Here is a 25,508-nt window from a genome sequence, read left to right as displayed (position 1 = left end):
TGGCTTACAGAACTAACCTGTGTTATTAAGTGCTCACAATAAGCCTTCTCTCCCTCTCCCTGTCACCTTGACATTTCTTGAGTGGGAGATTATTTTTAGAGGTGGTTTACTTTGTGTTAACTTCCTGGGAGCGAAGAGAGTGTGAGGTTTTATGCTTTTTGTAACCTGAATTTTCTTTTTAAAGATACATAACGGGACTTTCAAAAACAGAAAAGTCTGGCCAAACTCGCATCCTTGCTGGATTTCCTCTTCTTTATTAGTCCAATGGCTTAAACTGGATGCTTAGAATAATTTAATCATAAAAGAATAAAGGAATGTAAATCAATGAAGGAAATGTAAGTAGAGGTTAATCTTGATAGTACCCATTTATCCTTGGGTGACAAAGGAGTGTTTAGCATCACAAGTTGTTGTGAACAGAGTAATACTAAAGGATCATCTGATTCACACCCAAAATGAGAATGAGGTATCTGGAAAAAATGTGCAGCAATGTAGCACAATTCTGATAGGTGTACCAGTAATGCTAGATCAAGCTATACCATTATCAGTTTTGCTTTAAATCATGTGGCTGTGGACAGCAAAGTATGTCTAATAGACATTTGGTAGATTTATATCTTGGGATGCAATGTGTTTGCCATAAATCTTTTAGAAGGATGGTGGTTGAGGCACCTGAGGCAGTCATGCTAGTCCACGAATCTGTTCTGCTGAAAGAAAACAGGAGAACTGGGCAGCTTCCTATTGGTAGCACAGAGATACAGAAACAAAACAAGCAGGAACGCTTTGATGTAAAACCTACAGAGCAGAAGAATTGAAGAAAACAGTGACTGTGTTTCCAGAAAAACCATATATTAGCAGTCTGTTGTAAATCAAATTAAATGTCTACCTCACTGCCTGATTCTGCACTGAAGTTCTTGTGTTATTAAAGCTCTGAGTCTGAATGGAAATAGGGTTGTGTCTTGAGACCTCATTCCCAAAAAGCATCTGCCAGTCATGTCTGGTCAGAACAGCTTGGGGAATGTTTACCTTCTTTTAGGAACCAATGGGATATTGATGGGTTCGAGCTGGTTTTCCACAAACTTGTTTGAATCTTAAAGGGCATTTTCATCTGTCTGCACAGAGGAAAATGTCTTTATAGAAGAGGAAAAAAGGTTTTAATAAGAATCCTTGAGATCTGTGATGTTGGGTTAAAAGGGAATGCAGTATATTATTGTAGTGTTTTTCACTGTGAAATACATTTGTATTTCCTCTACACAAAAAAATATTAACAAGACCAGAGCAATTACAAGAATACCCAGATTTTAGATGTTATCTTGGATGTAGAAAAAGGGATGGATTATTAAAGTGTATAGTGTCTGAGAGAAATAGCACTCTAATGCTGTTTTTCACATCTTAATTTTAGTGCCTGCATAACCTACCTTCCTAAGATGCTCTTAATTGAACATTTCAATAGAATTTGAATAAAGTCTAATATATCTGGGATTCCTCCTCCACTTCTTAAAATATGATGTGAAATTTATTAGTCTTAATGTACATATCCCAGAGCTAATTGTTTTATCTTGTAAATCAGTTTCTCATCTTTTTTATGGCTTTTACTTTTAGATATAAAAAATTAAATAAATTCTTGATTGAAAAGTCTTTTTTGTTTTGCAGTAGCAAAAGGAGGAGGGGGTCAGCTTTGTAAGTGCAAAAGGATTTTTAGTTCTTTTTTTAATTATTTACAAATGCTGAATTAAAGGACAGCAGAGTTTAAATTATGCATTAAATTAGCATGGTACTGATGGAAGACACTCAAAGAAAGTTGAAATTTTTAATTGCTGTGATCCAAATTCAGCCACAATTTAATAGCTTAATTGGTGTTGATGAACTTAAGGCAGTGATAAACCCCAACCTATAGGCTTATTTTTCTTTTTGCTGTGAAAGGTAAGCACGCTGTTTCTACAGTACTGTCTGTCCTTTTGTTTGAGAGTTGACTGAGTATACTTTGATCCTTTTTTTAGAAAAAGAATTCTCTGTTCTCCCTTAAAGAAAGCTTCCTGAGACCTGGATCAGATTATGGAAACTAAAGTGAGCACACAAAAGTGCTTGTTAGAAAGTGAAATATATGTGCAAACTAAATGTGCCCTTGATGATAGCCTTATTGATCAAGCCAAGTTAATAAATCACTAATATCACGCAGCACTGTTCAACACTCACAGGCTTATATTGGTTTTCTTTTTTTTTTTTTCCCTTTCTTTTTATGTGCCTGCTGTGTAGGCAGAGAACATGCACTTTCCTGCCACGGACTGTGTACTACAATTGAAATACTGAGTTCAGAGGGCTTGAATGTAGAATGTTGGCATCCAATACAAGAAAAAGGAACTTTTATAGCAGTAACTTACTGCTGGGATTGGGGCATTTTGCTTCTTAAGTATTCCTCTCTTTCTTTCTAATGCTTCAGGCCCTCATCCAGAATGAAATCTGGGGTCCTGTTTGGATAATTAAAAGAATTCCATGGGAAATTTGGCATGAAAATGCCATATGGAGTGACTTCTGAGCCTAGCAATGGCCAGCATTTGCATTCAAGATAAATGTTTAGTTTTCAAGAAGTCAGCCTTTAGGTTCTTCTTCAGTAGCTTTGCCAGTACATAAGGGCAACATCCTTTGTGCACCCTTGGGATTCTGGTCTGACAAGCACTTACTCCATTACTGCCCATATTTCCTTAAGCCCTCTGACAAAAAGCACTTATGATGAAGTGGATTTATGTGCCCGTGCCATGGGATGCCTGCAGGATCTCTGAGAGCCCTCTCGCGTTGCGCAGTGCATGTTCTCTGTAGCTGCCGCGTTGTTCCCGGTGCCGCGTGTTTTCTCCTCCGTCGTGAGATGATTTTGCATTCGTAGCTTTGCTCTGATTTGGGGTTGATCTGCATGCAGACCGTGTTAGTAGAGGAGGTTCTGCTCAGGCTAAAGTGGGGCTTCTGTGCTCGAACCCAGTGTCGTGCGCTGATGTCCCTGGTGTCCTGGAGCAGCAAGTGTCGCAGCCGGGACCTTGGTTCGATACCTCAGCTCCGTTCCCTGATGTTCTCGCTGAGAAATGAAGGCAGCTGGGTGAGTACCTGAGCCTCTGCTGGTGCAATTTGCCAAGACAGAATACAAAGTAGCATTTATGAAGCACTTCTTGTCATTTCATGGTCCTGCATTCATTACTAGCTAATGACTGGAGCACTGGTGTGAGAGTGGAGGTTGTACTGGGCAGTCAGCCATGAGAAAGAAATAGACACCACCTGTGGTCAATTCACAACCCTTTTCTATCTCATCTTTCTCTGTTCTTTTCCATAATCTCATTCCTTCTCTTTCCTTCCCAAACCTGCAGGTAATGTGGATGTGAGCCTTAGAAAAGGTTGATGAGACAGAAGCAGCTGACCCTTTCCCAGTATGGAGTTATCTTCCATTGCATTGTCAAAGAGAGGGAATTTGGGCTTTCTTACTTATCAGAGTAGCCAAGACTCAGTCCAGGAAAGTTGGGGTTGATTTTGGTGTTGGGAAGAAGCTGGACATGCTCATACATGTGTCTTCTTATCAGCTCACAAACTGAGTGGTCAGAAGCTGTGCTCTGCATGGAGCCAGGATCAGGGCTGGGTAAGGTACTGATGCTGTGCTGGTCTGGAACTCCTGTGAATATGTGGAATGCACCTCACTCAAGAGAGAAGCCGCAATACGTTTCATTAGTTCAATAAGTTCAGTGGAATTTAACAAAGTTTAACAGTGGGTTACAAAGGTTAAGTAAGTTGGATGGTGAGGTTCACCTTATTAATTACTGCATGGAAAAAGGGCACAAATGCAAACTGAGTTAGAATCAAGGTAGAATGTTTTGCACAGGGACTGGAGATTGAAAATGGTAAGGAAGACTCTCCCGATGAGTCACGAGGTATAGAGTGGTGGAACTCAGGTGCAGCCAGGTCCAGTCTGAGTCTCAGACAAAGGCCTATATCTAATGAAAAAAATACAAAGAGTGAGGAAGAGTCTTCTGTTGAGTCACAAGATTCAGAGTGGGCCTGCTTGCATTCTAAACTCATTATAGACCCTTGGTACAGTTAGGTCCAATCAAGGTTTCAGACTTGGACAATGGATTATATCTAATGCAGTGATCTATAATAAGTTGATAATAATTAATATTGAGTAGCTACATGAATTAGTAATGTTACATTAGTATTAATTTAGGTTCCTGACAGATCAGCCATTGGTTAAAGGTCTCGCTGTCTCAAGGAGCCTTCTTGAGAGTTGTCCCAGGTTAAGGAAGGATCACCGCCATGCAGCCAGGCTATCTGGCCAGAAGAGCTCAAGAAGGCTCACTTAGGCTGTCAAATTTCTGGAATTAAGTGGTTGGGTTATAGTCCAGTTGTATGTGATGGAAAAGGTATGCATGACTCTTCTTGTATCAACAAATTTCTTTGCTCCTTGATTAATGACTCTTGGAAAAGCCACCAGCTATTCATGTGTTAATCTCATGATCAGTGTTCCAAGCTCATGTGCATTGATGCTCACTGTGTCATGTCGCAGACATCCTTTCACTAAAAATCCTTTCTTTAGGATTTTTCCTTCTGAGAAGCTAAGAGGCCTCAGAGACAGAATGTAAACAATGGTTATCTGCTGCTGTGGAATGCAGCAGGTCCACCTGTGATTGGCCCATCCTGGATGTTTATAATTAATGGCCAATCAAGGACCGAGCTACCTCAGACAGAGTCCGAGAGAGCTGCCTTTGTTATCATTCTTTGCTTTTCTATTCTTAGCTTAGCTAGCTTCTGAGAACACCTGTCCTTCCATTTCTTTTTAGTATAGTTATAATGTAATATATATCTATATATATCATAAAATAATAAATCAAACCTTCTGAACATGGAATCAACATTCTCATCTCTTCCCTCATCCAAGAACCCCTGTGAACACGGTCACAGTGTCACTGTTTCCTTCATGGTTTTTCAGAGAACAAGTTGACACTAGAGAAGTTCTTGGCCTGGACACAGATCAAACCTTTACTTCCTTTGCAGCCTCTACCAAACTACCCCAGTTTGGTCAAGGGGTGGAATGCACCCATCACAGGGTTGTGGGCCTGCTGTGCTCATGGGTTTCTCCAAGCCTGTGTCATTAACCTCGAGGTGGGGAGTGTTATTAAATCTGCTGCAAAGCGAGGACTTTACCCGACTGCTGAGCCATGTGTCTCTGGTCTGTGCTATGGTGCTCTGGAGCTCGCCCTGACTGGTGGCTCCTCGCTGGATGGTGCTTAAGGAGTCTAAGTATTGAATTATTCTGTCTGCTCAAGAGTGAACTTAGACTTCTTTTGTCTTTTATGCGGGGTAGTAACATTTTTCCTGAGTTAACTGTATTACTCTCTTTCTTGTGGCTCCCACATTAGTTTTGGGAAGAGAAAAACAACACTGTGTCATCACAGAATTGCCTGGTGATGGGAACTGTAAGGTAGATGAGTTCTTCTCTCCACCCATGAGCAAGTCCTTGAATGAGGTTTTACTGCAGGACTGTTCTTTCTGTTCCTCTTATATGCTGGCCTGTCAATATCTCTTAGGTTTTTAATATGTTACAGTACATTCATCTCTTAAAACAACAGTTTAATTTCTGTAGCCCAGCCACACAGCCAGTGCTAGGGAGATATTGCTGTCATCAATGCATCTTTAAAAGCTCTGCTTCCATCCTTAAGAGCTACTTTGGCCATGGACTAAACTCAGAAATACACTTGGGTCCTGTCCAGCGCCATGTAGGAATTTGCTCCATATAAAGATTTATCCCTGTATGGTCAGATTTTACATGCACACCTACAAATAATACCTGTTTAATGCAATATTTAACAGTGTGAACTACAAATTAGACCATAAACTCCTCGGTGCAGAGACCACTAAACTTTTTAGAGCATCAGACACATTCAGACTTCAAACCCAACCAGGGCCACCAGTCATTACCAGTTAGAGGCATAGAGAACAGCTTTAAAAGGAGTTCCCTCATTAAACTGAAGTTGCTTTTACCCATGACAGGCCATAAAACCTGAATTTGTGGGAGGGAATGTTTGCCTCTGTGCATGCATGCTCCTCAACCTTTTTATTTTCAATGGGACGAAAAATAGACTGGGTTGCATATTGGATACCATTACCTTGGTATTAAGCTGCCATTCCCAATCTCTTTTGGAAAATTGGAACAGAGATTCGTTACTTCTCATCCATCACTTTAAATCAAGGCCTTATTAAAACAGTTTTGATTGCTGGGAATCACAAATAGTATCTCTCTTTCCAGATTACTTTGTTTTTGCTCACGAAACTATTAGAATAGGACTTAACATTCTAAGCCATAGCAGGATGTATGTCAGTGGTTCCACAAGCTCTGGGGAATTTGCTGAAATGTGTTTGTAAGTCCTTTCCAGGAGGTGCTTGGTGGTGTTGAACCTGGGGAAGATTCTATTGGAATTTTTGTTGTTGGATTTTTGTGTTTATTATGTTGAGTTCTTTAAATCCACTAGCATACTCTTTGATGCTCTTAGTAGTACAATAGATTTTATGTTTCTATTGATGTAAAAAAGGTCTTACTAGACATTAAGATTTTACTTCATTACAGATTTGTAAAGCTTAGGGCTTAAAGTCAGACTTAGTTGTAGCTCTGCCTCCTCAACACCTAAGAGTAGCTGTATACAGCCATGATGCTGTGTAGACCAAATCACTAATTCCCAATCTTTAACATCATCTGATGGCTGTGAACTCATGAACTTTCTTGTGGATATTCTGAAAAGCCTCATGAATCTGAAGGTTTTAATGTTTTAATATAATAAGGTTCAGTCGACCAGCTGTACAACAATTACTGTTGCCTATGGGCCATGGTTTATGACTGCTTGAGCTGCAAAAAATTGACAGTCTGGCAACTTGTCTGTGTTAGTTTCATGTAATTCCAGAATTGTTCTGTCTTGCTCTCTTCTGCCTGTACATCTGTATTGCAGTTAATTTCCTTAAAACTGGGAGACTGCTCCCTTCTGGAGTTCAAAGTGGCAGGTGGTGAAATGCAGACTTCAGCTGAACATTTTTATTGGTTCTTAATGGTGGCTTCAAACTAAAGAGGGAAAAAATCCTGAGATTTTATTTTGGGGTACTCTATCCGTGCCAAAGAGCACAAATTGAACATTTTACAGGTGCTAGAAAGATGCTGATGATTCCTTAAGTAGTCTTTGTAGTCTGCCAGGAATTTCAGGCAATTAACTAGCCACTGCTGCTGTTGACTAGCCAAGTTTTAACAGACCTTTTAGAAACCTTTTGGTCTTTTCATGTAAATAGACTTTTGGCAGAGATGTATACCCAGTAGATTTTGTAATGCATTTCCTTTTTTCATGTGTTCCATGTTTAATTCAAACAAGCATCTGACATGAAAGCTAAAGATAAAAGTGTAACATAGTACAATTAGTTTCTGTGAAGTCTGTGGATCACTAATGGAACACAGCTCTTCCCCCTGCACAACTAGCATAATACAGGCCATTTTTTGGTCATTTGTGTTGTACATTAAAAGCATCAAATAGAGCACTATCGTGGGCCTGAGCGAATGGACAGAAAGTTCCTTTGTTTGATAACGCTGGAAATAATTTCACTTTCCAGAGACGCAAATGGGTAATTGCTGCAATCAGATCAGAGACATACAGCACTTGTAATGTAACCATTCATGTATTAAGAAAAATAAAGCAGAAATTAGATCAGAGACCAGAAGTATGTATACATTTTAAAAGGAAGTTCAGTGAGCTGTTTCTCTCTTTCCACCACCATTACTGTCTGTGTTTCATGGATGTGTGTTGTGATTTCATACCAGCTCATCTGTGGCACTTTCTGATCAAATGAACACAAGTTCAGGAGTACAGTTTGAAAGCAATCTACTGGATCTGTGTGTTTAAATCCACTGAGCCTCTAAGAAGCAGGGTTTGTGAGCATGTTTAATGAAATAAAATCGGGCATTTAGTGAAAGTGAAGGAGAAGCATTTATTGATAGCAAAGCTGATAACCTCCTTCTTCTTTTTTAATGCTCGAAGTATGGATTTAGATCTAGATTTGGCTGCAGATTCTACCACTTTCACATGTGTCTGGTGTGGTGCACTAGGGTTTTTGGAAAACAAGTTCCAAAATAAGCAACTGGATCTTTGTAGAATTTAGCAGAGCTGTACTTCCTTCTTTACCCATTCTGGACAAAACATACAGGTTCTTTTAAAATTGTAGCATGTGTGTCATTCTGTATTACTTAAGGTAGAGGATTTTTTTTTTCTTATTTTACATCAACACTGTTTTAAAGCAGCTTGGGAATGTAACAAAGTTAAACAAGATGCTGCCTGTCTTGACAATGCCTCACAATAATGATTGTATATTTCAAACCCACTGGTAAGACCCAGTTCATACAACAAAGAAATGCAACACACAGAAGCCACATGTGGAACACACAGGGCGTGATTTGAGTCATGAATCCTCCTTTTCGTTCTTAAAAATGCCCATTTCTCTATAGTGCATTTACATTTTTTTAAAGCTTTTCTTTGGAATAAATATTGATATTTCTGGGGGGCGTATTTTAGCTGATATATAGGCAGAGAATGGTGGTGGGTCTTTTATTTATTTATGTATATATTCATTTATTTATTTATTTTTCTACTGCAGAGTGCTTTGGCTGCTGTTAAACAGTTTAGCTAGACCCAAAGGGATACTGCTAACATGAACTGGTAAACCACCAGCAGTGTTATATCCTCTTGTGTCAAAGACCTTGTACAATGTAAAAGCTAAAGGTATTCATATTAATCATTTTCTCAGGACAATTTATAAATAGAAAGCATTTCAAAACCAAGACTTATTTCTTCCCCTCCTGCCGTTTCTTCACCATGAATAGACCAGAGCTCTTAAAGCTCTTGACTGTCTGCATGTCCTCTCTTTATGTCTTTTCTGACTCATTTTTATTTCAATTGCAAAAATTATAGAGGTAGTCAAAATGGTGGGGACAGAAGTAAATGTGAATCTAAAACCAGAATATCATTGTCCTTGGTGCAAATAAAATAGAAAAAAAAAATCTAGAGAAATTACATTAAAAAACCAAAAAACATAACCCCTAAACTATGGAAAATAATAAATTGATGAGTTTTGAAAAAAAAAAAAAACAATTTCAGGAAAATATATATTAAAATCACATTTCCTTGTGAATCTCTGCATTTAACAAAGTATAGCATGTCTGGTGGGGGAAATATTCCTATTGTGGCTTCTGGGAGCAAAGAGGGCAGCACAGCAAAACCTGGGTCCTCTGTTGAGGTTTGCACACTCCAGGAGAACTCCTGACTCCAGGAGCCCACCAAGGGTAAAGCTCAGGTAGAAAAGGGAGTGGGTGTCAGGAGAGATCAGGGGCTCTTGGGTGAAGGGGGGGACACTGGAGCAGGGCAGGTGCTTGTGGGGGTGCTGGTGGGGAAGAAGGGTGGGCAGGAGGAAGCAGGTGCCTCTGGTGGATTTGCAGACAGGAGGAATGACAGATTGGCTTGGGGAAGGTGTGCATGTATTTGCAGAGGGCATAAATGGGTTTGCTAATAACTTTCTTTCATGGGTTGATTGAGGTATTGGTGATGGGTGAACAGGCTGCTGGTGTTGACAGAGATTTCATTGGTACAGTGTGACCCAGGGCATTTATGGAGCTGCTGTACCCCCATCTCTGAGCTAAATTACTTCCCAGATGCGAGGCAAACAAGCAATCACTCAGACTGGTCTCCTGTTCTTTATGGCTTCACTCTTCAATACTCATTCAGCAATAGGCAGCTGGTTCCGTTTGGTTTAGAGGTTCTGACACCAGTAAAAACAAAACAAAAAACTTTTAATCTTCCAGCAATGAAATACACAGCAGACTTAAATAAATGAGACCTGTTGGAGCACCCTTGTTTTCTACAAGCCTTTTCTTCAGCAAAGGCGTGATTGTTTGGGAAGGCCCCCTAAAATTGCAGCAGGGGTCTGGTGTAGCATTTAAATCCGTGTGATAGTTTCTTCATCAAGAGATCTCTTTCAGATCATGTCCGCTTTGATGATTATTCAGCCCAAATCCTTCCCCTCCTTTACAGTTATTTTAACCTCTCTGAAGACCTGCCAACATACCCACTTTAGCAGCCAGTGATGTTATGCTTTTTTTTATTGGCATTCAATTTCAAGGCTTGACAGACAGTAAATGTGAAGACTTCTCTTTACTGTTCTACAGTAATTTGTCCTACAGTTGTAAATAAGTCTCTCTTGTTCTACCTCCTGCTAAACAAAACTCGCTATTTTTGGAAGAAATTGAACAAACAGAAGATTGTTCCATTTTATGTAGCTGCCACTGAGTAGATATTACCATATCTGGGTTGTTGTTTGTTGGGTTTTTTTTTATTTTTATGGCAAATGAAGTGACTTATTTCTGAAAATACTAGTTTGTTGTGGATTTTTTAAGGTAGATCTATTAAATTTCCAGATGCATTTTTTTTCAAATATATTTTATTTCCATACAGATATCTCATGCAAGCCAGGAGGACAATCACAGAATCACAAAATCACAGAACTGTTAGAGTTAGAAGGGACCTCTGGAGATCATGTAGTCCAACCCCCAAATGAATGATATTTAAAGATCTTAGGATATCCTCTTGGACTGTAACAAACAAGCAAGCTACTAGTTATGAGGAACCATAATTAATCCCAATAGTCAAAACATTTTTATTCTGTATTTTTCTTTCTCTCTGGTAGACACCTTGCATTTCCAAGACTGAAAATCAGCCTCAAGGACTTGCAACAAGCGTCAGGTGGGGACAGACACCCATCAATCAGTCCACGCCCTGGGACACTGATGAGCCTCCATCTAAACAGATGAGGGAGAATGAAAACCCAGGTATGTCTCTAATCTTATTTGTAATTCTACCAGGGAAAATCGTTCAAAGCAAATTCAATGCACTATCTCCATTTACCTCTGTAAATTAGACTTCATTGTGAGCCCTTTCTTTATTCTTTAGCAGGGGTTTTCCCTCATTGTAAAGACCCCTCAAGTTTCTTCTATGCCAGGGCTGATACAAATGTATTAAGATGCTGCAAGTTCATTAGAGTGGGGGTTTTTTTATCCTTCTCTGCCTTCACTGGAGGGAAAGGCACTCTGTAATACTTTAAGACTTCTTTTATGTCCAGAACTACCTGAAATGATTTCCAGCTTCCAGACACATATCATACATTGTGCTACTATGCCAGACGCCTAATTACAATGTCTTTGTAGTGGCTGGAGCACCATTATTATACACACAGAGTGTTTGTCAGGGAGCCGTGAAAGCACAGCAGGGAAAGAGGTTCATTTTCTTGGAAGTGTGTGCTTAAGCTGCATAAAGTGCAAAATACATAAAACGGCAAACATGCCGCATGTCACCTGATGAGTATTTTAACAATTGTGCTCACATGGCTGCAGCAATTTTATGCACTTACTGCTTGGGAAGGGCTCCAGATCCCAAACTGCATTAGGTGTAGTGCAGCGGGGCATGTCGGTGCCGTCCATGGCTGCGGGAGGGGAAGGATGAGGGTGTTGCTGTCTGTTCTCCCCCATGCCGAGCCCACCGCCAATGATGGCCTTCCTTCGTGCCGCAGGTGCAGCACCCTGGGTCACCACAGTGGCAGCGGGCAGCCAGCCCGCCCTCATCACGCACTCCTACGGGATGACACAGCCGCCCACCTTCAGCCCAGCCGCCAATGTCCAGGCCCCCATCATCGGCGTCACACCCTCCCTCCCGCCGCACGTCACCCCCCAGCTCCCACTGATGCCGGGCCACTACCAGCTCCAGCCGCAGCCCTCCCAGCCCCTCAGCAACATGGTGGTCAACCTCCAGAGCCAGCCCTTGTACACCAACAGCCAGCCCCTCAGCATGTCCTCCATGAGTGGCGTGGGCCCAGTGGCCCACCCAGGCCCCGGGGCGGTGGGCAATGGCCACCTGGCCTGCCCCATGCTGCCGCCGCCGCCACCGGCCCTGCCCTCGGCCGCCCTGCCCAGCAGCGCGCCCACCACCAATGGGCAGGCAGCTGCCCCACTGCCTCCCAACGCGGCCGCGGCGGGCGGCCCGGACAACACCAACGGGGTGCAGATGCTGCGGACGATCGGCGTGGGGAAGTACGAGTTCACGGACCCCTGGCACCCCAAAGGTAAGGTGGGCCAGCTCGGCCCCCTCAGGCGGGCAGCGGGGACGGGTGGCAGCTGACCCTCGACGTCCCTGCTGCTCTCCGTGGGCCCGCCGGCTACGGCGGCTCCCTACGCGCTTTTCTAAAATGCAAAGCTTTTGTGAGTTACTGACGACAAAAAGCAACGTGTTAGCAGGAGGTGTGACAGGCTGTGGGCGAAAAGTAGTGAAAAACAGCTTTCAGGCCCATCAGATAAGCTGGTGTTCCCAAGGGTAAAGCAGCCATCATCCCATGCCTCTCCCTGTGAAATACACCCCTTGTTTCCATCCAGCCACTGTTCTCCTGGCTGCAGTTGTGCATCTGCCACAACAATGACCTCCTTCTCCAGCCCTTGTCTTTTCCCCGCTCTGGTAGGAGCTCAGGCCAAACATAAGTCAAAGCTGACTGCAGCTGAACAGCCCAACATGTTCAGTGTTAAGGGGAAAACTCTTCATTACCATCTTCACTGGGCTCAAATGCTGCAAAACACATGACTGAATAGTCATGAGCGTTCTGAGAGGCTGACCTTTTCTGAGGAGTACTTTGTAAATGAGCCCCTCTACCAGGTCACAGTGGAGTGTTAGTTCCGAGTGTCTTACCCCAGACACTTCAAAACTACCAACGCTCTGTGTTCCAAGATTCTAATTGCATTTGGAGAGTTTTCCCTTCCTCCCTTACGAATCACGACTGGGCCACGTGTACAGGTAAAGCAAAGTGGAGCTTCCAAAAATATTAATGCAGACCTATCAGCAAAATCAATTAAATTGATTTTGTAAAAAAACAGCACCTTCATTAAGTCTGTGATATTTTATGTATGCATTTCTATTCAGACATAATCCATGTGTAAATTATTTATTTGCCACAAGCTATTAAGTTCTGTTGTGTAGCTCTGAATTAAAGACAAGGAATCTCTATTAAAAATGATTAGTCCAATAACTGTTCCTGCTCTTCACATAAATTTCACTTTGGTATGTGTAAACCCTTACCAAAGTTCCCTTGAAAAGGAGCTCAGATACAATCTCAGCAGTAGTTTTGTAAAACCAGATATTGGGATTGGTTTTAAGTTTCCAACTCTAAAGCTCTATGGTGAGGGCTCTTGCTGGATAATGAGCCTCTGAATTTTTCTTTGAGCTCTCTCTAGATGGGCCTTAAATGACACTGGCCCAGTTGGATAGCCAAAAATTAACCAACAATTATAAGAGCATTGTTAATTCTTTCCCTTTAGAAAAGAAGAAAAAAGCCCAAAGTCCACAAAAGCAATTTGTCAAGTCATGTTTATAAGTTACAAACCATTAATTTTGTAGAAGGAGAAAGAAAGGGGAGAGATTTATACTCTATCCTGGTAGACTGAGTTCTGCTGGATGTCTCTCTCCTCCATAGGAACTATTTGTCTTCTAAGAGACATCAGCTCCACTTTCCATAGCCAGCTATCCCAATTTTCTGCACTGGGTACTCAGATGCATGATCAAATTAACGCAATTTAAGGGATTACTTGGTGTCACTGGAGACATGTGCAAATATACAATACAAGGGAAAACACATAAGCTTAAACCACTTTCAGGGCAGTAATTTGATCACATATCTGAGCCCTAGTGACACTAACCTAGTGAGACAAATGAGCATGTCAGTGACTGCACACTAGAGGTTAGGAATACTCCTAAATGCCTCGCATACTTAGGGCCAGCAGCATGAGCTGTTATTTACTCTTCCTCCATCAATTAACCTTCACCAGATCTCTGGCTAGCAGATGAAGTAAACTTCAAATCAAAGCCTAAGTAAAAAGATCGTAAAATATTTAATCAGTCTTTAATATTTGATTTACAAAAATTCTTAGTCAGCCTTTTTGCTTAACCTGCTGTATACCCCGGTCTGGCCTAATAGTCCAAGCACCCCAGAGACCAGTCAGCCTAGGAGATGTTCATTGAGGTGCAGAGCAGAATTCCTCACTGGAGGATACCAGGCATACCAGACCTAGATCTGCTCCTGTATTTGGAAATTCCTGTACCTAGGAGAAGGATCATAAGGAGAATACTAAAACAAGCAGTATTTCTAATCCATGGCAATTGCTGACACATTAACCATAATGTACCTCACAAACTGCAGGCTAGACAACTGTTTTTTCCAGGGATTAGGGAGCTTCTCTGTGACCACCAGCTATTGAGTTATTCCCATAGTAGTTAAAAGCAAACAAACAGAACAGAATGAAGCATGCATATACAAATGTCTCATAAGCAGGACCTATTTTATAGAGATAAAGTAATCCCTTCCTCTGTTTCCAACCTAAAAAGCCCTTACATCTAAAGCTGTAATTCTTCATGACACACCTGAAGTCAGAGAAGATATATCTTGGATTTGTTTGTGTTGAATGAGAGAGAAACAATCAGGAAAGAGGAGACAACTGAGTGCTGAACCAGACCTTAAAATCTCACTAGAATAAGATTCTTAATATAAGCTCCAGGAGTTTCAATGTGGCTTGATTATCCAATTATTTTATGTTTTAGTTTCTGCCCTCAGGGATTTCAGTCTCGAAAGACTGACTGATTTCACAGTCTTACATGGTAGATACCTTTCTCTCCAATAATGAATTGAAACTAGGAGACAGTATTAAGCTGTTCAAATATACAAGTTCAAACTAGTTCCCTACAAGTTTCATTTAAATATTCTCTCTCTTTCTTGGGGAACCTTGGCCAGTATTATAATAAGGGCCACTGCTAATGGCCTTGAGATCTATCTCATTATCCTGTGGAACTCTGAATTATTATTTCACTTGACAATCCAGTCTTGTCCAGGTTTGAATAATTGCCCAGCTATCCCTTAAGTAAAAGAACAGTTCTTTCTGGTTAATATGATAGGGTTTCTTATATTTTTAGATTTTCTTAGGGAGCTGATTTGAAACATCATGTTTTATTTCCCATAATTATCTTTCCTTTGGCTGTGTACATGTATGGGCCATTTTATATTGTGTTCATGCAGAACTAGGTTTCTTCCTCAGCTGTTTCTAAATACACATAAACAAATAAGTTGCCAAAAGTTAAAGGCACTGCTGTCTTATTTGCAATAGGTCAAGAGATCTCACATGACTGAAAGAGTAATTTCCATGGCTTTGCAAAAAATGCATTTTGATAACAAGAACCATGATATAAAACAGATATGTCATTCTCCAGTGTTACAGCTAATTTTTACCTAATTCCATTGAAACTAATTGTAAGAGAAATTGTGCATGGATTAGAGAATCTTCTTGGTCAGAATAGGTTATGTTCTTTAAACAGAAGTTAAAGTTAAGTACATGATCTATTTACTTAGTGAATTTGTAAAGTTGTTACATTACAAGAGAAATAAAATTTCAAAGGAATTATTGCTTTTAGCAATGTATGAAGAACTGTAGAGCTGCCTTGTGAAATGCATGGGGTCTTTTACCATACACAATGAACAGGAGTTTTGGGAGGCATCTGCTTTGACCTGTAGTTTCCCTTTGGATAGGATTAATGCCAAATACTTGTAGCTGACTTCAAAAGCCATGACACCTTAACACAGACATGTAACCAACTATTTTAGGGCAGAACCAGCCCTTGTTTTCCATCTGTGTCCCAAATCTTTCTCTATAAGCTAAATTGCCAGAGCAATTGATACAGCAGAATATTCAGGATGTTAATTGTATTCAGTGAAAATCCGCTGAAGTTCTCATAGCCAAATTTTTACGTGGCTTCTTCAGAAAATACAGAGTTGCAGAGAATAGTCAAACGGATTTTCAGGATCTTCAGGCTACATGATGTGGCCAGCACAAATTGTCACTTGCACAATATGCCTGCAGGGAAGAGAGAAAATCACCCCTTCAATTTCTGACACAAGGTACCAGTGTCCTGTGCTATGGCACAGTGGCAGAGACCAGTGTCAATGTGTCTGCCAATCCAGCTGAGCCAAACAGAGAGGAATTAATCAGTCTGATGAAGGACTGGAAGAGATTGGTTTCCTTGCAGAAACTGAGTAACTGAGATGTAGTCCTTGTCTGTCTCCTGGAGCAATATGCTTCCTGATATTCAAGACTTGCAAGTCCAAAACTGAGCCCTTGGTGGATACCTATGATATCATGTAGAACATAAACATTCCAGCTTGGACTCTATTACACATTTGGAAATACACTACCTTCATAAATTTGATATACTTTGAAGCATAGTTTCTAACACAAAAAATGAGGAAAATACAGTACTTTATTGCACTACTTACTCCTGCCATGTAAAATAAACCATGGACATCATGGGGTTTAATTTGTGGATGCTAATGGAAAATACTGATGTTCATTTCCATAGTATTTGTGTTCTGTAATTCTATGGTCTGCAGTCCTTAACTAGGGGAAAAGAAAGCAGATGCTAATTAGTGTTCCGAGTGTAATGACTGTAGAAACATAACAATATCAGAAATAAAATCTGAATGTTAATCCTTGTAACACTAATTTCTTAAACTTCATTTTCAAGCATCAGCAAATAGCATGAACTAAACAATAACAAAACTACAAAGGAATACTGTTGCATCATCACTTATTGATTGCACCTTTCACACTTGACTTTATTGCATTGGAATTCTCATTAGGCCTCAGACAATATTTACTTTCCTTAATCATGAATAGTAACAAGGCAGAGTACAACATTTTGTCAATAACTATCAGCTTTTTCTTCAGAAAAGGCTGAATTTTCAATGGGATTTCAGCTTGACCTGCATTTCTGTGAGTGCACCTACTTCCAGACATGAATGCTGGGGGGTGGAGAGTGTTTAAATTCTTCATGTAATTCTTGTAAATGTAAATCTTCATGTAATGCATTTGTTATTCTAGTAACAGTAGTTAAAGGATATTTTGTGATGAAGATTCTAGAAAGATTCTTTTCCATTCTCTGCCTTGCACCAGAATACATGGCCTGTGTAACCTTAGGAAAACCTCAATTTTGTCTAGAAAGGTGGAGAGATAGATTGTTAAAATTATAGGTATAAAATTATATGTAAAAGTGTATGGGGGGTGTGTGTATGTGTATATACATATATATGTATATATATGGATATGTATCCACATAGTTGTAGGGAAGGAAATCTACAATCTACTGCATTCTCTCCAATTGTTTGTAGCAGAGTTAGGTTAGCATGGAAGTGTTACCATTGTGCATGTCTCTCACTGTGTTTTCCTTAGAACAGTGGTGATTTCCTGAGATGGCCTAAAATGGTACCAAGGCACTGATGAGTAGTGGTCATTTGTAAGCTCAACTTGGTAATGATGCATAAGAGTTCACAGAATCACAGAATGGTTGAGGCTGGAAGGGGCCTCTGGAGGTTGCTTGGTCCAGCCCCCTTGCCAAGCACAGCCATTTAGAGCTGTTTGCCCAGGACCACATCCATATGACTTCCAAATATCTGCAAGGATGGAGACTGCACAAAGCCCCTGAGCAAGTGTCAGTGACCCCCACTGAGGAAACATCTTTCCTCATGTTCAGAGGGAGCTTTCTGTGTTTCAGTTTGTGCCCAGTGCCTCTGGTTCTGACAAGTGAGGATCATGAAAGAAACCTGGCTCCAGCCTTTTTGCACCCTCCCTTCAGGTGCAATTTATATACATTTATGTAATTTCAATTTATATACATTGATGAGATCCTGCTGAGCCCCCTTCTCTTTTCCAGACTGAACAGCCCCAGCTGACTCAACCTCTACTCCTAGGAGAGGTTCTCCAGTCCCTTCATCATCTTCATGGTCCTTTGCTGGACTCTCCAAGTATGTCTCTCTTGTATTGAGGAGCCCAGAACTAGACATGCCACTTGAAGTGAGGCCTCACCAGTGCTGAGTAGAGGAGCAGGGCCACCTCCTACAATCTCATAGCAATATTTGGCCTAATTCAGCCAGCCCAGAATACCACTGGCTTTCTTAGCTGCAAGAGCACGCTGCTGGCTCATGTTTTAGCTTGTTCATGCACAGTAATAAACTTAAAGCAAACAGGTCCTCTAAAATCAAATTTTTATCAATATTAGTTACCATCTTCTTTGATTAAAATAGTCTTAACAGGACTGAGAAGTTGATGAGAGTATCTAAGCCATCACTTGAGTGAAAATGAAATACATTTCCCCTTTCTATGGTCCAAGCAGGGTATTTTTTGTAATTCCTGTCCTTTTAATGTCACTGTCAGTCAGGTCATGACAGACAGAGATTAACTGCGCTGAGAGTCAAAGAGGACTTGTAATCGTCCTAGAACGTTGCCTTGCTAAACATACAGCATAAAAAAGGTGATTGAATTATCTTTTGATTGACAGATCTCAGTATATCAGTGACTTGAGATTTTGCATTTCAACTGGAGGAGGATCTTCTCAGCACCATCTTCTATTTTATGTGGGTTATCATAAAAAATAAAAATAAAAATTGGGGCGTTGATAAAGTGAGTCAAAACTCCCTGAACCTGCTTTTAAAAGTCATCTGGTCCCTGCTGCTATTTTTTCTACGTCTGATTTTTAAATAAATGTCAGATTTGCAATTGTAGTTTATGTGTTGCAAATACAGAGCTGAAGAAGTTTCATTTTACTGTTGCACAATATTATGTCATCATTTGCAGATCCACCTAATTAATTAGACATTGATACATTTGAAGTTATCTTGAATTCCTTCCCACTCTCTAGTTTTAAGTTTGCTTAGAATGTGGTTTTGTACCAAATATAGTTTTGTCCATGACAGTGGCCATCAAATGCATTCAACATAAGTCTGAGAGGCGGCTGAGTTCTGTTGAATTACTATTTTCTCTCCCGTCCACACAACACTGTATTCACAAGGTGCAAAATTTCTCAGGGGCTGGATGCTAACCAAAATCTAGGATCTCTTTTGGCACAGAATACATAAGTGGCAACTTTTTATAAATACAGACCAAATTTTCAGGCAGGCTGCCTATCCATCCATATATCCATCCATCCATGTATCCATCCATGTATCTATCCTTCCAAATACTGTCCAGCAATCCATTGCAGTTAGCTGGAACTGCATTTGGATATTCTAAAAGTTATTAATTGTCAAAATACTTGCAGAGTTGCCATTCTCCTTTCAGAACTCATGTTTCATATCCGATTTCTCTGACCTTGTCTTCACTTGGTCATCTGTCTCATTCAACTCTTGACGCATATTGAGGTGCAGCCTTGTCTGCATCCATCCCTTTGGGTGCAACAGGAAACATACCAGTTCCCTTTCACTCCGTCCTCCTGTGCCTGGAGGCACTTTAAAGCTACCTTTCCTGAGCATTTAGTTTGCTCCATAAGTTTGGCTTTTCCCAAAATGTCCCACTAAGATTTCCTCTTCTTCACAGCAGCATAATTCCACTTTTTTTGATATCATGACTTAAAACGTGGACAGTCAAGTTATAGCTGCTACAGTGTCAGCAGAGAATGGGGACTTCACATTCAGTCCAAACTCAAAAAGCTAGGTCCGTCCAGCACCAGACTGTGCATTTATGTATGTACATAAATGTTCCCAAAATGGGCTATTCTCTGACCTCTGGAGATCTCCAGAGAAGCAGATTTATTAAATTGCAAATGAGTTTTGGTTTCCTTACAAGAAAGTGGAAATGCTTTTTTTTCAAATCAGCAGTCCTCCATGGAGCAGTGTCTAAATTCTGAATGAAAAGGAATAATTTCTGTCTCACTGCATTCAGAGTGAGAATTATTCTGTCCCTTGTTAAATTAAAAAAATCTGAACAAATTTGTGAAATGCAAACATTTCCAAATAGCGACTTTCCTTACTTTACTGTGCCTTGAGATTGCTAATGATAAGCTCCACTGTCCCACAGCGAGGTGGGCTTTGAGTCATGGTCAATAATAACAACAGTAATAATAATAATATAGGATTACCTAACACCTCGAATGTTCTGAAAAATATCATTGGGGATGAAATCATCAGGAGGAAGAGGGTAGATAAGCTTGCAGAGATGATTACTCATAGACAAAACTTCCACCATCTAGATGTGCAAATAAAAGTAGCCTGAAGTTTTGTCCTATTAAATTCAGAAAATTACAGCATTAAGTGTTTTATGTACGTACTGCTGTACTGGAAAAATCTCTGGGCTGCAAAAAATATCTATAAGTTCAAGAGAAACTTGACCAGGCCTGTTTAAGTCAGAAGCATTTGCCTAGAGAAGGTACCAAGATGCTTAGTCAAGTTTGCACCATATGACTATGCAATACTTAGAACAGAATGGAGGGTTTACCTCAAGACTTTGTGCATTATATTTTGCACAGTTTTGCTCATTGGCATTACTCAAAATAAATAAAAAGAATGTGGGAATAAAGAGAACATTATGGTTTTTATTCATGATTCCTCTGAGGTTTCAATGGGAGACAAAATGTGTTTTGCTCATCAACCTGCGCATGGAAGTATTTGGGTGAGGGTGAGGAAGATGGTACAAAAAAAGACAAGTTCAGATAAAATAAAAGAAATCTTAAGAGCAAATGTGGGCTGACAGTCCTTTCAGTCTGACTGATTTATAGAGTATCCAAATCCAATATAAAACCCAGCTCTTCTGTATGACCTTTTCCTTGTGAAGGAAAAGGGAAATATTCCTTGCATCCCTAAGCTGTGGTTCCTTTAGACTAAGGATCATTTTGCACAAAATCCACTACCATCCTGTGGAAAACAGAAGGAGGAGCATGATAGTAGATTTCCATTGCCTGTAACCTAGGAAATACAAGATTCTGCTCTTTGCCTTTTCCAGCCTGCTGTGTGAAGTTTGTTACAGATGTGGATTCTCTAGATGGCTGAATTTGCTGTGTTAAGATGTTTTTCTTCTAGATATTCTCTTATCATAGCCATACTGTGCCATTTTAAGAACAACCCTTTTCTTTGAGGGTTTTGTTTGTTCTTCTGTAGGATGGTTAGAGCTCTGATTTGGAGCTCTGATCTGTTGAACATCCAAATAGAGAAGTGCTTTTTAGGAGCATTTTAGAAGAATTTATTCTAGATGGATAGCAGGTACCTCCAGCAGGAATCACTCAAGTGATTTCAGGTTTAGACAGATGCAGATATTTAATCATCCATATGTAAAGAACCATCACACTCCAAAGAAATACATGAGTCTCTCTTTCATTTGTAGAAATGTATCAAGACCATTGGCTCATATTCCTTCAGCTCCAGAATAATAAACTCTTCACTGTTTGTTACTTGCTGGAACAGTAAAAGCAAATTTGACATCTTGTCCAAGGATCAGCTCTTCAAGGACAGTCAAATCTGCTCACAAGCAGAAATTCACTACATTTCAAGAAGAGCCTATCTGTGAAAAGCCCACACCAATAAGAATTTCTTCCTTGAGAAATTTAATGAATTCAGCAACCCTTTGCTGGAATTGCCCTCATGTCTTTGGATAAGCCATCATTACTTTATTTTATTTTTTTTTCTTTCTCTCAAAACTGCCATATGGGTAAACCCTGTGCAATGAGTCTCAATGTTATCAGTCAGGGCTGCCTTAATTCACTCACTTTTGGGGAAATAAAGTGGTGCTGAGAACGCCTCTTGGCTTTAAGGGTAAACTCAACCAAGAATTTTACTAAAACCAGGAAATTATTTTATCATGTATTTTTGTCCAAATTTGTGGATGTTGAGGTGGTAGATTCAGTATTTCAGTAAGTTTTGGTATTTCCTGAGGCTGGAGTCTTCTTTTTGTGTTGTAAAGAAAGTAGAGAAGGGCTGTTGATCTATATAGCTATCAAGAAATAATGTGTTAACATATTTAGAAGACAAATTCTAAATATCAAAATATGTTTTAATGAGAGAAGGGACCTATTTTAAAAATATTAAGTCCTTTTACATGTATTGGGTTGGTAACATTGTCTCATTTCTACCCATTCAAATGCCCTGAGAATGTTGGGGGTTTAATATAATTTCTCACTGGCTTAGGAGGTAGCCAGCCCAGGAGTGGAGTGGGACAACCTAGGTACCCCAAAAAAAGGAGTACTTATATTTCCTCCAAGTGAAATAAGTGGTTTAAAAGATATAATTTATAATTATCCAGACTGGATCTAGCTTATAATTACATAGTCTGGACCTGTGCAAAGACACTGAAATTATTATTTCAGGTTTGGAGGGAGGAAAGTGTTTGGCTGGGTTGGTAGTTGTTTGTCAGCCATGAACTGAGGACCAGGAGAGTTCAAGGAAGCTCCTTTAAATCTTGTATTGATGTCCCAAAAACAGATGATGAGAGATTTACTTAAAACCTTAAATGGAAAACAGAATATGTTAAAAAAGACGTTGTAATAAAGAAGAGGCAGTGATAGCATCTTGGATTGTTATTATGTGTGAATAAATGAGAATGATAAATAATTTCTATTCAAACTGAAGTCTTGATTATAAAAGCCCTAACCGGCAATCAGGTCTGTTAAGATTCCTTCTCTTGCCTAAATTTAGAAAGTGAGAATATCACTCAGTCATTAAAGGACAGGCAGCTAGGGCCATGTAGATCCTAGATGTGTTACCACATCTGATGTGGTTGCTGAGTACTGGGAGAACAGAGCTCTCCCACAGGTTCTGGCTGTCTGGGGGGACTTGGCTATCCCAGAACATATTGGAGGTCACCAGGGCCCGGTGTGGTAACAGCTGCACTGGGCTTCTCTGGTTGCCCAGTTGAATCACTCTTGGTTCTTTACTGCACTAACTAGGTTCCCATAAATGTGATGTAGGTACTTATACACTTTAACAACTTGAATTCATCAATCCTCTTTTAAATTTCATGGATAGGGTCAAGAGTCTCAGCAGATGGACAGCTCAGCATGAACTTAGCTCCTCTGTCAGAGGAGCTGGCATTATAACAAAGTACAATTTTTATTAAATTATTTTACTGTCTTTGTATTACGAGAGCATTTTGATAATGTTGGTTCAACTTACCTAAAATTAATACAGTATTTGCCTATTGGGTGGAGTAAACAAACACATCAAGCCCTTTTTTGTGATCAGTATGGCTTTCCTCTTCTGCCTGTGGAGAGCTCCTTCTGGATGTGATACATCCAGTCATTTACCAAGCATCATTTCATTAGCACCACTAAAGCCAATTTGGGCACATATGGTCAACAGTTCTGATTCAGGATTTGTTGAACTTCTACTTACACTGTTATCTCACACAATTTCCAGTGCTGTCTTATACTGTTTAAAATACTGAGGCCTGCTAAGAGGGTTAATGCTGAGGGAGAGGCTTACATACCTCATTGAGGAGCCCTCGTTGCAGTAGTGCAGTGTCCCGCAGGGGGCTTAAGCTTTTCGTTCAGCAGTGACTCAGAAAAGGACAAGAGCCGTGTTCGGGTTTCCACCAGCCCTCAGTCTTTCCTCAAAGGCTTCCTCACTAATTCCCAGCTCATCACAGTCCTCATCAGCCTGTGTAATGTGCTCATCACACGCTCATTTTCAGCTTTTGATTTGGCCTGGCTGTCTGCTGGGGAAGGTTTCCTCTGGTAGAAGTCTCCAAGTGCATGAACAAGTGAGCTCTAAGTGTTACTAATAAAAAATCCTTTAATCCACTTTAACAATGATAGATTGGAACTGAGAACTCCTCTTACTTTACAGATACATTCAGTTCAGAATTTCACTTAAGTCAGAAAATCATTTTATGGGCAAGAGAAAAGTCCTAAACACCCTTATGTGGACAAAGGGAATGGAAGGCCAAGTGCTTAATTGCTCTTACTGTATCTAAAGCACCTACTGATGACTGAATCTTCCACTGACATGGCTGGTTCATATAAAATTCACGAGTCTTTGCCATTATTTTTATTCTTAATTCACTGTGGAATTTGCCTTTTTATTTTCCCCACATTGTAGCTGGTACACGATGAAAGAAAATAACTGATCTGGGCCACAGAAGTTCAGATTGAGCAAAGATCTGTCGAAAATGTACTTCCCTGGATTTAGATGCATTTGCTACATTGTCTTAGTAGTAAGTACCTGACACCTAAAATCTGTATTGTTATCCACCTGCTACCCTATGTTCGCTTCTATGTTAAAGAACATAACATGATCAGACACAATCAAAAATAAAGTCTCTTTATTATTCTTCTTTCCCAGAAGCATGGGAGTTTGCACTAAGGACTCCTCCACAATGGTTTGTGCCTCTTGTAATCCCTACAGATCTCTGTTTCAGTAGTGGCACTTGAACATTCCCCAAACACAACTCACTGCAGTGTTACACCAGGCTCAAAGCAGAGTCCAGGCAGCAGGAGGGCTCTTGGAGGGATGTTCACCCTACCTAGCCTTACTGTGGGGCTCCTTGCTGGGACACCTCAGGTACCTCCTCCATGCCATCATCTTACGTGACCTGGTCAGGCTTCAGGAGGCAACTCACATCCCAGTACCTGATTTCCAAGCATCCATCCATTATCTGGCAGCAAATGTAGGCTCATTGTTTCATGTCTGATTTTGAAAATCTGGCCCCAGCAGCAGGTTTCTGTGCATCACTGTACTAACATCTGGCTTTTACTGGCTTGGCAGGCTGTCTGTATCATTAAGTAGAATGAAACTATTCACTGATATGGACAGAGATGATCCTGCATCAGTTTCCAAAAGGACGATAGGGCTATTGGCAAATTAAATAGTTGAAGAAATTCTCCATCTCTCTTCCTTTTCATGATGTATCAGGGACTAAAATTGAGGGGAAAGCAGAAAACAAACTAATGTGAGTGTAATTCCCAAATTTCAATCTTCTGTATATTATGGGTCATTACCCGTTAATTTGCTAAATGGCAGTTTCCTATGAAAGAAAAGTTTTGTTTAGCTGTATAATGATGACAGATGATGTAATTAGTATCATCCTTGCACTGAGAATGATAAAAGCATTTCTTTTGTGTGTCACTGCTTTTAGACAGTATAATATCAAAAATGATAACAGTGTGAAAATTGGACCAGCCACCTTCGTATTGTGCACGTAGAATACCTCAGTAATATGATACAAGTAATGACAGGTACTTTGCCATGTATTCATTTTCTCCACTCTCTAGCCTTTATATCACAGCAAAATTAAAGCACAGCACTAAGCAGAGCAGACATGCCTAATGCAGACCCATCTGATGAGCCTGTAAACGGCCAGCGTCCCTTTACTATTGCTGCTTATGATAATTAAGCAATTGCAAACAGGGGTTTTGATGGAGAACACTGAATCATTTTTCAGTTAAAGAAGTTGGGGGCTATTTTAATTTCAGGCCACATTTGTTGCTTGAATTAGTTTTAATTATATTCTGTATAAGAACTTGCCCCATATCCTGGTCTTGATAGTGGTAGATATTCTCATTTAAATATAAATAAATGCCAAACTTATTTAACATGGAAAAGTGACTGCTGTGACTGTGTAGTAACAA

The 25,508-nt window shown here is 40.2% G+C and overlaps 1 protein-coding gene across 2 annotated transcripts in view; it reads left to right on the top strand.

The window, feature by feature from the left end:
- The window catches only part of KLHL29 (kelch like family member 29), a 389,461-nt gene that overhangs the window by 239,696 nt on the left and 124,257 nt on the right, over positions 1-25,508 (top strand). The window contains exons 4-6 of one of the 2 annotated variants that reach the window (XM_066547162.1): positions 2,969-3,082; positions 10,735-10,876; positions 11,614-12,162. In XM_066547162.1, coding sequence (XP_066403259.1) covers positions 2,969-3,082; positions 10,735-10,876; positions 11,614-12,162 — 805 coding nt within the window. The remainder of the gene's footprint in view (positions 1-2,968; positions 3,083-10,734; positions 10,877-11,613; positions 12,163-25,508) is intronic. The other variant, XM_066547161.1, reaches the window with a different exon arrangement.

Source organism: Molothrus aeneus, chromosome 3, assembly GCF_037042795.1.
Source record: "Molothrus aeneus isolate 106 chromosome 3, BPBGC_Maene_1.0, whole genome shotgun sequence".
Classification (NCBI taxonomy): domain Eukaryota; kingdom Metazoa; phylum Chordata; class Aves; order Passeriformes; family Icteridae; genus Molothrus; species Molothrus aeneus.
The sequence above is the reverse complement of the archived record's forward strand: the minus strand, read 5'-3'. Positions and strand labels throughout refer to the sequence as shown.